General features: G+C 40.2%; 1 protein-coding gene across 2 annotated transcripts in view; it reads right to left on the bottom strand.

Moving 5' to 3' along the window:
* Positions 1–6,128: 6,128 nt before the first annotated feature.
* OTOL1 (otolin 1) overlaps positions 6,129–14,292 on the bottom strand; it is a 96,428-nt gene continuing 88,264 nt past the window's right edge. For both annotated transcript variants that reach the window (XM_081570735.1, XM_081570736.1), the window contains 3 exons: positions 11,212–11,301; positions 8,187–8,258; positions 6,129–7,353 (listed from right to left, as the gene is read on the bottom strand). In XM_081570735.1, coding sequence (XP_081426861.1) covers positions 6,455–7,353; positions 8,187–8,258; positions 11,212–11,301 — 1,061 coding nt within the window. In that variant the 3' untranslated portion in view covers positions 6,129–6,454. The remainder of the gene's footprint in view (positions 7,354–8,186; positions 8,259–11,211; positions 11,302–14,292) is intronic.

Genomic DNA, 14,292 nt, shown 5'->3' with positions numbered 1-14,292 from the left:
TGAATTGAAATTAATTTTTTTAATTAATCTATAAAATTTTGAGCAATACTTTGCTAACGTGTAAGATGAGTGCAATTATGCAGTAGTTTGAACATTCTTTGGCATTTCCCTTCTTTGGGATTGGAATGAAAACTGACCTTTTCCAGTCCTGTGGCCATTGCTGAGTTTTCCAAATTTGCTGGCATATTGAGTGCAGCGCTTTAACAGCATCATCTTTTAAGATTTGAAATAGCTTAACTGGAATTCCATCACCTCCACTAGCTTTGTTTGTAGTGATGCTACCTAAGACCCACTTGACTTCGCATTCCATGATGTCTGGCTCTAGGTGGGTGATCACACCATCATGATTATATGGGTCATGAAGATCTTTTTTGCATAGTTTTTCTGTGTAAAATTCTCCAAGCCAGGCTTCAACAGTGCATGAACCATGAATTTCCAGATGTTCAAGCTGGATTTAGAAAAGGCAGAGGAACCAGAGAACAAATTGCCTGCATCCGCTGGATCATTGGAAAAGCAAGAGAGTTTCTGAAAAACATCTACTTTGACTACACCACAGCCTTTGACTGTGGGGATCACAAAAAACTATGGAAAATTCTTAAAGATATGGGAAGACTAGACCACCTGACCTGCCTCCTGAGAAATCTGTATGCAGGCCAAGAAGCAGCAGTTAGAACCGGACATGGAACAACAGACTGCTTCCAAATAGGAAAAGGAGTCCATCAAGGCTGTATATTGTCACCCTGCTTATTTAACTTATATGCAGAGTACATCATAAGAAACGCTGGGCTGGATGAAGCACAAGCTGGAATCAAGATTGCCGGGAGAAATATCAATAACCTCAGATATGCAGGTGACATCACCCTTATGGCAGAAAGCAAAGAAGAACTAGAGAGCCTCTTGATGAAAGTGAAAGAGAAGAGTGAAATAGTTGGCTTAAAACTCAATATTCAGAAAACTAAGATCATGGCACCTGGTCCCATCACTTCATGGCAAATAGATGGGGAAACAATGGCAACAGTGACTATTTTGGGGGGGCTCAAAAATAACTGCAGATGGTGACTGCAGCCATGATTAAAAGACGCTTGCTCCTTGGGAAAAAAGCTATGACCAACATAGACAGCATGTTAAAAAGCAGAGACATTACTTTGCCGACAAAGTTCCGTCTAGGCAAAGCTATTGTTTTTCAAGTAGCTGTGTGTGGATGTGAGAGTTGGACTATAAAGAAAGCTGAGCACCAAAGAATTGATGCTTTTGAACTGTGGTGTTGGAGAAGACTCTTGAGAGTCCCTTGGACTGCAAGGAGATCCAACCAATCCATCCTAAAGGAAATCAGTCCTGAATATTCATCAGAAGGACTGATGCTGAAGCTGAAACCACAATACTTCGGCCACCTGATGTGAAGAACTGACTCATTGGAAAAGACCCTGATGCTGGGAAAGATTGCAGGTGGGAGGAGAAAGTGACAACAGAGGATGAGATGGCTAGATGGCATCACCAACTTGATGGACATGAGTTTGAGCAAGCTCTGGGAGTTGGTGATGGACAGGGAAGCCTGGCATGCTGCAGTCCATGGGGTCGGAAAGAGTTGGACATGACCGAGCGACTGAACAGAACTGAACTGAATCTATAAAATGCAATGATTCAACAAGAGTGGTCTAATTTGATAAAACTGTCAATAGAACATCAACTATGTGTAAATCTTAATAATGAAAGCATATATTTTACTGGAATAAAGTTTTAAAAAATGACATCTATGAAAGAGAAAGTGTTAGTCACTCAATCATATCCAATTCTTTGTGACTCCATGGACTGTAGCTCACCAAGCTCTTCTGTCCATGGGATTTTCCAGGCAGGAATACTGGAGTGGATTACCATTCCCTTCTCCAGGGGATCTTCCCAATCCAGGGATTGAACCTGGGTCTACTGCATTGCAGTAAGATGCTTTACCATCTGAGCCACCAGAGAAGCCCAAAACATCTATAGAATAGATATATAGTAATTCATGAGGTAAACTCTTTCTATACTCATCCAAATAACACATTCCCACTAATACAACACACAGACACACACAATAGTAATTCAATCATCTGTGATGTTTTGCTTACTGTTAGTCAAATAAAAACCATTTGTTGTTTTTTACTTTTTCAACATAAGATTATACATTAAAGTAGGAGGATAGAACATATTTTAAATAACTTTGTTAGATTAACTCATAAAATTTAAATATTTAGATATTTATTATGTTCGGTACAATTTTTATTTTGGCCCTGAACCCCTTGTGTTTTAGGGAAACAATTTGGAGGTTATTGCAATAAAAAAGAAAATCAAGGTCATAAATGATGGTGCTTTGATCAGAGTAATGGCAAAGGAGATATGAGAAGTCATCAAATTCTGGATACTTCCTGAAGAAATCACCAAAAGGATTTCCTGACAGATTGGATTTAAGTGTGAAAGGGAAAAATCACATGACACAAGTTTTTTGGCCTGTTCAACTCCAGAAAACTTGTCATTATGTGAGTTACATCAGGATGTGGGAGGGCAGCTTGGGGAGACTTTCAGAAGCTTGTTCTGTCATGTTAAGCCAGAGATGCAGTTTAATTCTCAGTGGTTTAATACTCTGGGGAGATTCACTCTGTTTTTGTGCTTCTGACAGAATGAGAGACATGGTATAGTTGAAAGAAAGGGACACTGTTGTGCCACTTCTCCACTCTTGTAGCAGAGAGTGGCATAAAGAACCTAGAAGCCACCTTCCAAAGCTATCCCTAAGGCTAAGAGCTGGGATGCCCTGGGGAGAGTTCGTAACTAACCACCAATCCTGGATCTTAACCCCAAACTCTTAACTTCAGACTTCCTATAAAATGTCTATCACAAACACACATGCAAGACATGACTGGATATCATAAAGCCTCCAATGTGAACTGTTGCTCTCTTACTGGCCCTCTTCCTAGCTGCCTTTTACATCACATCCTTTGATGTGGTTCCTCTTCCATCTTCCTCAGCTAGTTGGCTCTCAGCCTCACCAAGTCCCTCCAACCCAAAAATGGAGACAGCATAAATTTAAAAATATCTATAAGAGCACATTGTTGTTGTTCAGTCACCCAGTTCTGTCCGACTGTTTGCAAACCCACGGACTGCAGCATGCCAGACCTCTCTGTCCATCACCATTCCCAAAGTATGCCTAAGTTCATGTCCATTGCATTGGTGATGCCATCGAGCCATCTTATTCTCTGATGTCCTCTTCTCCTTCAGCCCGTGATCTTTTCCAGCATCAGGGACTTTTCCAATGAGTCAGCTCTTCACATCAAATGACCAAAATACTGGAGTTTCAACTTCAGCATCAGTCCTTCCATCGAGTATTCAGGGTTTATTTCCCTTAAGATTGACTAGTTTGATCTCCTTGCTGTCCAAGGGACTCTCAGGAGTCTTCTCCAGCACCACAGTTTGAAGGCATCAATTCTTCAGTGCTCCATCTTCTTTGTGGTCCAGCTCTCACAACTGCACGTGGCCACCGGGAAGACCACAGCCTTGACTATATGGACTTTTGTCGGCAGAGTAATGTCTCTGTTTTTCAGCACACCATCTAGCTTTCCTGCCAAGAAGCAAATTTTTTCTGGTTTCATGGCTGCAGTCACCATCTTGCAGTGATTATAGGGCCCAAAGGAGAAAATTTGTCACTACTTCCACATTTTCCCCCTCTATTTGCCATGGAGTAATGGGGCTGGATGCCATGATCTTAGGTTTTTAATATTTAGTTTTAAGCTGGCTCTTTCAGTCTCCTCCTTTGCCCTCATCAAGAGGCTGGTTAGTTCCTCTTCGCTTTCTGCCATTAGAGTGGTACCATCTGCATATCTGAGGTTATTGATGTTTCTCCCACTTATCTTGATTCCAGCTTATAACTCATCCAGCCTGGCATTTCTCATGATCTCATCAGTGTATAGATTAAACAAACAGGATGGCAGCCCTGTCATAGTTGTTCAATATTGAACCAATCAGTTGTTCCATACAGTGTTCTAACTGTTGCTTCTTGACCCGCATACAGGTTTCTCAGGAAACAGGTAAGATGGTCTGGTATTCCCATCTCTTTAAGAGCTTTCCACAGTTTATTATGATCCACACAGTCAAAGGCTTTGGCATAGTTGATGAAACAGAGGTAGATGTTTTTTCTGGAATTCCCTAGCTTTCTCTATGATCCAGCGAATGTTAGCAATTTGATCTCTGGTTCCTCTTCCTTTTCTAAATCCAGCTTGGACATCTAGAAGTTCTTGGTTCACCTAATGCTGAATCTTGGCATGCAAGATTTTAAGCATGAACCTTACTAGCGTGGGAAATGAGTGCAAATGTCCGATGGTTAGCACATTCTTTAGTACTACCCTTCTTGGGAATTGGGATGAGGATTGACCTTTTCCAGTCCTGTGGCCACTGTTGGGTCTTCCAGATTTGCTGACATATTGAATGCAACACCTTGATGCCATCATCCTTTAAGGTTTTGAATTGTTCTACTGGAATTCAATCACATCCACCAGCTTTATTATAAGAGCATACAGAGAGACAAAACTGTAAGTTCCTGGAATCTCTTCACTATCCCATCCTCAAATTGGAAAAGAAAATTCTAAGTACAAGTATCACTATTTTAATCACTTACCCTTTCTCTGACAAATACAAGCAAAGCCACAATTAAAGCAATATTACAATCTAAATAGAGAAGAATTTGCTGAAGGAAGGGCAAACTCTTGAGAGTAAATTTTATCCCAGCCTGCTGGGTAATCTTTGGATGAGAAACTAATGCAGTATTTCGAAAATTGGCATCTTAACAGAATGCTGTTCCACAGGATGTTGCTTGATGAATTCTGTATTCAAAGTAAGTATAGGATCATTGGATAAAGCAAAGTTAGACAAATTTCTTCTCTGTGGGAATGTCAGGGACTACACTCACATGCTTTATGAACCTTTAAGAGGGAGACAGAATATAGCATTTTCAACATTTGTTTGACACAGAATCCATTCTTTGCAGTAGCTCATAATAACAACTTCCAGTAATGGTTTTTCTCTGAACATAGTTTGGGAAACACTTATCAAAAATGAATTATGTTTTTCAGAGTTTATCTGGCAAAGCCAGGCCAGAAAATCCCCCATCACCCAGTCCCTGATCTGACCACCAAGATTTGAAAATCTGTATAACTATATGCCTTCATTAAACCAAATTCAATTTAGAGTCAATAAATTCACTTCTTTAAAGAAAATGAGGCTACTAAGTTATTATACATTCACAGTATTAAATATTTACATTGCAAATGAATTCCCAATACTCACCTGTTCCAGCAGTGTTATTACTGAATAACCAGAATTAATTATTTTAGAGATGATAATGAAGCCAAAGAATTTATCCAAATTAAATGTTCTTCCATAAAGAAAGGGATTAAATTTTAGATCAATAATGATTTAATTTTCCTCTGGAATCTTTGGGGGGGGCATTCAATTCTTCTAAGTACAATAAGTAGATGAATGGTTGGATCTTTGCTGTGATGAAGAAATATCTTTATCAGCTTTCTTTTCGCCTTTTACCCAACACACAAGTCCATATAATACAGGTTTTTTATGAGCAAATGCTTACATAGTGGTTAATTTTAAAGATACTTTAGCTAGTCTTTACTATTCTTTCTGTGTTTTCACCCTGAATTAAACTAACATGGGACTGGTTCCATTCTGGAGAAGGCGATGGCACCCGCTCCAGTACTCTTGCCTGGAAACTCCCATGGATGAAGGAGCCTGGTAGGCTGCAGTCCACAGGGTCGCGAAGAGTCGGACATGACTAAGCAACTTCATTTTCACTTTTCACCCTCATGCATTGGAGAAGGAAATGGAAACCCACTCCAGTGTTCTTGGCTGGAGAATTCCAGGGACGGAAGAGCTGGGTGGGCTGCCTTCTATGGGGTCGCACAGAGTCGGACACAACTGACGCGACTTAGCAGCAGCAGCAGCAGCAGCAGCAGCAGTTCCATTCCATTGGAAGGCAATCCTCCCAACAGAATTAGAAATTTTTGAGAAATATCTGCCCACTGTATGTCAGCTGTTAGCCTCATATTCACACAGAAAAGAGTTATATACATTTTTAAGCAATATAGAAAATATTTAGTAAGAATATATTTATTGCAAATTTTCAAATTTTTATATACAGATATTATTATTTAAGGGACATAAGAAATGTCATTATAATGCTAAAATGAAAAAAACCTAGCTACAAAATTAATAGATACATGCTCTCAAATACATGTAAATATTCTTAAAGGTGATGTCTTAAAATGGGAATTATTCAACCTAAGTGATATCATTTTTTCTTAATTTTTCCGTATTATTTTTATAATCATAGAAATAATGAAGGTTATTTTTTCCAACAGCATTATCCAATGTTACTTGACTTCTACTAAACTCAAACTACAGTGTTGAAGGCATAAGATTATGGTGAAATGCCAGGGTTTTCATCTGGGTACAAAAGAAACCCAGTAAAAATGCTGTCATCCTCAGCACTGACATACACCCCGTTCCAATCCTTTGAAACTTCCAGCCAGACTTGGTCCCCTGCTCTTAATTTCAGGATGATGAGGAGAGAGGTCTGGTCTATTTCATGACCATAGAGCGTCTCTCTGGACTTGAACTGCTTCCTGTTCCAGGCCACTAGGCTGATCCGAGCAGGTCGGCCCCTCACGGTGATGTGGTAGGAGAAAACATAGGCCCCAGGAACACTACAGTTAAATTTCCCAGTGACAGGGCTATAATCCCCTTGGTCATCATAGAGAACCTTGTCAAACTTGATAGGGGCATTGGGAGGAGGGAAGGGCTTGGATAAAGCAGCACTGAAAGCCGACCGTGGGACTCTGGCCCCCTCCCCCTTGGAGCCCTTGAGGCCCCGAGAGCCCTTCTTCCCGATCGACCCCCTGACCCCTTTGCTCCCCAGCTCGCCCTTGGGTCCCACAGGTCCCACAGGACCAGGAGGACCCAACTCTCCCTTTTCTCCTTTGACTCCTGGATCACCTGGCACCCCAGGCAGGCCATCTGAGCCGCTTTTCCCTTCCATTCCAATATCTCCTTTGCTGCCTTTCTCTCCTTTCATGCCCTCCTCACCTTTTTCTCCCTTTCCGCCCCTCTCCTCGGAATCTCCACAGTAGCCCTTGTCCCCCACCTCGCCCTTCTCTCCCTTGGCGCCAGGCTCTCCATTCAAGCCGGGTGCTCCTATAGGCCCTCTGTCTCCTTTATCTCCTTTGGTACCATTGGCACACGTGTCTCCCTTCGAGCCTTTTTGTCCTTTCACTCCTGTTGGGCCAATGTTTCCTGTGTCCCCCTTAGGACCAATTCCACCTGAAATGGAAAATGTAAATCATGGTTAAGTCTCACACAGGGTATGACCAGGATGCTATTATCAGTGCACGTGTCTCAGTCTGTGTCTGACTTTTTGCTGCCCCGTGGACTGTAACCCTCCAGGCTCCTCTGTCCATGGGATTTCCCAGGCAAGAATACTAGACTGGGATGCCATTTCCTTCTCCAGGGGATCTTCCTGACCCAGAGATCAAACCTCCGTCTCTTGCATCTCCTACATTGGCAGGCAGGTTCTTTACCAGCTGAGGCTATTATCAGAGAGCTCACAAAAGGAAACAAAACCTCCTAACTGGAACTGGAAATCTGGTTCTCCCCTGAGCAAAGGTGGCATGTAGGAGACTATTACACTGAGCCATTCAAATAAAGCTACTCTCTCATAAGGGGAAGAGCTAACATTACTGAAAAGCAATAGCTTATATTTAGATATTGTGTATTGACTGTTAAGATGAGGAAGAGTATTAGAACTATAGTTGCCCATTGTGTTCTATACACTTTGCATTTTGGCCCAATCCAGCTATTCGCATACGTCTCCACATTGCCCATCAAAACCCAGAATCTTCCAGGGAAAGAACTTCAAACCGGAAAGATTGAGGGATCTTTTCCCCAAGGACAGCTAGAGAGAGAAGCGGAGCTCAGATACTTCTACCACCTCCAGACTCCTAAACTACTGCTGGTGACATTCCACCAATCAGTACACTGACTTATTAGAAGATTATTAATAATTTATATTTCCCTTTGACTTCCTTGATAACTTTAAATACAAACAGGCTATACCGCACATGTGACCGCATACAATAGATATACTGATAAGCTACCTGGTTCTCCAGGCTTTCCTGGGTATCCTGGAACTCCACTTGCTCCTTGGTCCCCACGTTCTCCCTTGAGTCCTAAAATGATACCAAGATTAGCTTTTTTCCAGCTATATTAACCATGATATAACTAACATCCATTTCATACCTGTGTCACATTTGATTGTTTCCTTTATCAAAATGTGTAAAGGTAAAGACAACATGGGAAAAGAATTCATTGAGCATCATTAGGAACATTTTATTCCAATTGACGGTAAGCCATTTAAAGGATTTGGAGGTAGCGCCAAATCTCTTCAGACAGAGTTCAGCTTTTGCCTCAGCATTCTTGTAGTTTTTCAGATCTCATACAAAACTCATGATATTCTGCTTTACATTATATACGTCTGTGTTTGTGTGCTTCCTATTATGAATTTTGAATGACAGCTAAAAAGTCCTCTTTTTATATTCCTCACAATGCCTGAGAAATAGTGCCATGCACTGTATAAGCTGACACAGAGTACAACATTTTGCAATCAGCTAAAATTATTCATAGTAAAAACCCACTTAGGAAAAAAATATTGTCCTTGACATACATAGAGCATCAGGGAAAAGCTGATTTTCATTTTGTTTGGATGTTTTTCATACGCTTTTTGGGCAAATTTAAAACTGAAAATTCATGTTTGAAAAAAATTAAAATATCTGGGGTTTTAGATATCTGATGTATTACCACAAAATGAACTTTTATACTGGACCTGGCCAAAGGCCAACCTTATTACAGTACAGCCACTCTAGATTTATTTTAATTGTAAATAATAATAGCAAAAATAATACTAATAACAATAAATAACTCTCATTGACCATTTACTTTGCACCACATAATTTTTACATTTCAACTTTTTAAATATAATATTAACATTTATTTGATAATAAAACAGTCTCTGATATAACGGGGAAACTCACATAACAAAGCACATTTCATCACCTGGGATGTTTTTCATTTCCAAAAGTCTGTAGCATTTCCCATCAAGAAAGATAGAGCAGATATTTTTGTTAACACTTTTATCACAGAAGAAACTTAGTCATGAAAAAGTTTAGAAATTTGTACAGAGTCAAACATGATTGTATATAATATTGGTTGGCATCAATTTGCCAGCCATATTATTTATGATATAACCAACATATTTTGTTTCATTTTCACCAGGGAAAAAGAAACCCTAAACCAAATTAAAAGTCATGAGAAGAGACTCAGCCAAATTTCATAAGACTAGCTGAGAAATCCACCCCACCACCACCACCACCATAAGCCAGTCAGCAGAGTTTTCTAAGTATCTGGCTCCTCCATTATCATTCCACATGAAATTTAAATTTTGGAAATTAACCCATAGGCTATCATGAAAATGTCTGTATACCTTCCAAGGGAACGTAACTATGAATGGAAGTGAAGGAATAATTCTATTCCCAGTCTTTGTCAATATTCATATCCTGACCTTCACTGCACAGTTATTCTGATTCTCGAGTTCATTTAAAGAGTTTAATGACTTACAATGAACTTACTCAGTCAGATAATGATTATCCAAAATGCAGTCATTCTACTCATTTACTTTTTTCACTGTAAGTCTTAACCATGAGTCCAAGTTGAGTGGAAGTAAAGGGAAAGTACAGTTGTCACTTTACAGACTGGCTAAATGAATTTCTACTTTTGATCCTTCATCAAAGCATATTCTTAAGAACTTTATTTTACAATACTTCCCTGTTTTTTTCTTCTACTTGCAGAAGTCTAACTTCCAAAATGTATGAATCACTGGGGAAGTTCATCACTCATCTTTATTTCACAGGGCTTTCTGCTAACATAATTCAGCCACAGAAGGATTAAATGTTTCCGAGAACGAAAATCGCCTAACTGACAAGTGTGAAGTGGCTCTCTCTTACCTTAGCATCTTTTTTGAGTAATTACTTCACTGAATGTTCTACCAGAAATGAGTTAGGCAGTTCCTGAGCCATGCAGAAGGTGATGTATAGATGATATTAGATTTTTTGACATGTGATACTGAGGCTAAGACATTTACCTTGATGGATAGATGGTATTTCTACAGGCTGGTGGTATTCCCTGAGGAATTTCTAAATGTCCCAGTGAATCTGTAACCTTCCCTCAATACCTCAAAGAACTTACAGACCCAGGGATTTCCCAGGGCAGGACACCCTCTTTGCTGATAAATCTGTGGAATTATAGAATTTCTGAGCTGGAAAAGATCTAGTAAAGCACACAAAACAACAAATCTTCTTTAAACAGAGTATAAAGAAATATCTAGTCTAGTCCCCTCAGTATCCAGATGAGGTAAAGTGATGGGTCCAAGGTCACTGCAATTAGCCTGATGTCTTCTATTTTAATTCAGTTTTCTTCCCACCATTGATACCACCTCTGATTTGAGAGTGAGCTAAAGGATATGTCATATTTTTCTTAGCAGGTAGGCCATTTGTCTAAATGGAATGTTCTAGAGGATTGCCTGGTCTGATTAGTTTTATCTAGTAGGAAGTTAATTTGCATCATAAAGAAGAACTCAAATGGGAATATATAGGAAAAGATCTCCTTGAATTCTCTGACAGTCCAGTGGTTAGGGCTCTGTGTTCCACTGCAGACGGCACGCGTTTGATCCCTGGTCAGTGAATTAAGATCCTGCAAACTGCAAGGTGTTGGCAAATTAAAACAAAAAGAAAAGTACACTTCCCCAAAGTCTGTATGCCCTGTGGCTCCCAGTCACTGGGTCAGCCAGGTGGACTATGAGAAATAGAAAAGATGTGTGTGTGCATGCGTGTGTGTGTATGTGTGTTGTGAAAGAGAGAGATTACCAGGCAAGTTTAAAATTCTCAATTGCTGTTTATAAAGTTAACATTTTAATATCAAATGTAACTCACAGTATGTCTTACCAAGTTTTTACATTTTAAAAACTTGATCCACCTGCAAGAAGCTTGTATTTACTTAGCAAGCTGCTCTTCTTAAAAATGATGCAGAACATCTCTTGAGTTTCAACATGAAATGAATATAATCACCTACCTTTCTCTCCTTTCTGGCCTTTTGGACCTTGGGGTCCAACAATTCCTGGTGACCCTGGGATCCCTATATCACCAGCCTCTCCCTTAAAACCTGGAAATAAGATTTAAAAACCATCAGGGCAGGAAAATTCTCTTTTGAAATTCACTAGTTCAAAAAAAGAAGTCACTTTATTGAGGCCAATGACTGTCAGGGTCCTAATGATAAGATCTGGGTGAGAATAAACTATTACAGAGTTCTAAGGACAATATTTTTGTCTGATTTGCAATTTTGCACTACCTGAATAGATAAATTGAGCCCATTAGTACTTGTCACTGAATTCATGGCAGTGATCAAATGATTCAGAGAAGCAGTACTATATCAAACAACAGGAACAAAATATTATCTGACTCTTAAGCTCATGTGGACTGCACTTTCAAATAAGAAGTAAAACCAGAATACCTAGCGCTGTGGGTTTTCCCATTCCTTCTCTTATGCACTAACTCAGGAACCACTGCAGAGTCCTACACACCAAGCATCCTGCTAGGTGTCAGCAATCAGCCATCAACATTCCAGCAGCCTCTTTTCCCCCATGGAGCTGAGAGCCCATAAAAGAGAAACATGAGCAAATAGCCACACAAATAAATACAAATGGCTACACTGCTGTTAGCAATGTGAAGAAAAGAAGAAGTTCCTATTGTAGATTGTGGTTAAAAAAATAGTAAACTAACTTATGGGATCAGAGTAGACATTCTGGAAAAAAAAGGGGGGGGCATTAAGCTAAGACCCAATAAACAAATTAGAATTTTCCAAGACCAAAAAAAAAAAAAAGTATTTCAGGAAAATCAGCATTGGAAAAGACCATGAACAGACCTAGAGATCAGGGTAAAGAAGGCCAAGGGGCAGATGGTGCAAAGTTCATAACGTCACTAGTTCCTTGCTTGTCTCAGCAGTCTGGATCGCTTCCACTTACCTGGGCCACACAGAGACCCAGGCCAAAGACAGTTATCCTTCCTGCAACCCCAGCCTTGTTTAAGCACAGGAACTGTTTTGCAACCTCTGACTGGAATAATTTGTGGCCAGTTTCTTTGAAAGTTAACCCTATAGGTAAGTGCACTCAATTAAATTGTAATCTTTCATCTTAATTATTATAATTAATGCTAATAGAATGCAGAAAATTAAATTCAATCTGTTGAATTTCCTCTTTGAAAGAACATTGTATTTGTTTGGATGAAGCACTCTAATAAATTGCTTGCAATTGAGGTTAAGGCTGAAGGCACACTTAAGTGGTGGTTAAGCTCCTCTGTCTAGAAAAGCAGGAAGAGCAGAAAGGAAAGTAATGGAGAACAAATGGGGGGGTGGGGCAGAAGCAAGCAAGGTCAGTTAGTCACTGTGCAATGACCCCTTTCTTCATGACACCCAAAGGCCTAATGTGGTCATTAGGGAAATGATAAAGGGCAGTGTCCAGGTTGGCACAGGGAGTACAAAGCAACTGTCCGCAAGGGCACAGGGGTACTGGGGCTACTCTTCCACCTAGGTGAGACTGACATCATGGTTAGTTTAGTGTAAATACCAGAAGGCTAGACTTAATTGAACAGCTGGGGCTGGAAGCTGCAAAAATGGAGTCTGATTCCAGGTTCAACACTCTCAGGTTACATAACGTCTAGAATTACATAAAACTCTCTGAAATGCAATTAAATCATCCACTGACATGTAATAATATTTGAAACATTTTCAACAAAGATGAGAAACAATAACATGCTTAACAGTTCTTGCACCCAGTAGGTAGCTCAGTCATGTCTGACACTTTGTGACCCATGGACTGCAGCATGCAAGGCTTCCCTGTCCTTCACCAACTCTCGGAGCTTACTCAAACTCATGTCCATTGAATCAGTGATGCCATCCAACCATCTCATCCTCTGCTGTCCACTTCTCCTCCTGCCTTCAATCTTTCCCAGCATCAGGGTCTTTTCCAATGAGTCAGTTCTTCACATCAGGTGGTCAAAGTACTGGAGTTTCAGCTTCATCATCAGTCCTTCCAATGAATATTCAGGATTGATTTCCTTTAAGATTGACTGGTTTGATCTCCTTGCAGTCCAAGGGACTTTCAAGAGTCTTCTCCGGTACCACATTTCAAAAGCATCAGTTCTTCGGTGCTCTACCTTCTCTATGGTCCAACTCTCACATCCATACGTAGCTACTGGAAAACCAGAGTTTTGACTATATGGACCTTTGTTGACCAAGTAATGTCTCTGCTTTTTAATATGCTGTCTAGGTTTGTCATAGCTTTTCTTCCAAGGAGCAAGCATCTTTTAATTTCATGGCTGCAGTGACCATCTGCAGTGATTTGGGAGCCAAGACATCTTGGAGTGCAAAGTCAATTGGGCCTTAGGAAGCACCACTATGAACAAAGCTACTGGAGGTGATGGAATTCCAGCTAAGCTATTTCAAGTCCTAAAAGATGATGCTGTTAAAGTGCTGCACTCAGAATGCCAGCAAATTTGGAAAACTCAGCAGTGGCTACAGGACTGGAAAAGGTCAGTTGTCATTCCAATCCCAAGAAGGGCAGTGCCAAAGACTTGTTCAAACTACTGCACAATTGCACTCATCTCATATGCTAGTAAAGTAATGCTGAAAATTTTCCAAGCTAGGCTTCAACTGTATGTGAACCAAGAACTTCCAGATGTTCAAGCTGGATTTAGAAAAGGCAGAGGAACCAGAGATCAAATTGTCAACATCCATTGGATCATAGAAAAAAGCAAGAGAATTCCAGAAGAACATCTACTTCTGCTTCATTTACTATGTAAAGCCTTTGACTGTGTGTATCACAACAAACTGGAAAATTCTTAAAGAGATGGGAAGACCAGACCACCTTACCTGCCTCCTGAGGAATCTGTATGCAGGTCAAGAAGCAACAGTTAGAACCAGACATGGAACAGACTGGTTCCAAACTGGGAAAGAAGTACATTAAGGTGTATATTGTCAGCCTGCTTATTTAACTTATATGCAGAGTACATTATGCTAAATGCGGGCCTGGATGAAGCACAAGCTGGAATCAAGTTTGCCAGGAGAAATATCAATAATCTCAGATATGCAAATAACACC

The sequence above is a fragment of the Giraffa tippelskirchi genome, chromosome 2 (genome assembly GCF_054371585.1).
Source record: "Giraffa tippelskirchi isolate mGirTip1 chromosome 2, T2T-mGirTip1v1.2.pri, whole genome shotgun sequence".
Classification (NCBI taxonomy): domain Eukaryota; kingdom Metazoa; phylum Chordata; class Mammalia; order Artiodactyla; family Giraffidae; genus Giraffa; species Giraffa tippelskirchi.
Note: the sequence above shows the minus strand (reverse complement) of the source record. Positions and strands in the feature narration are given on the sequence as shown.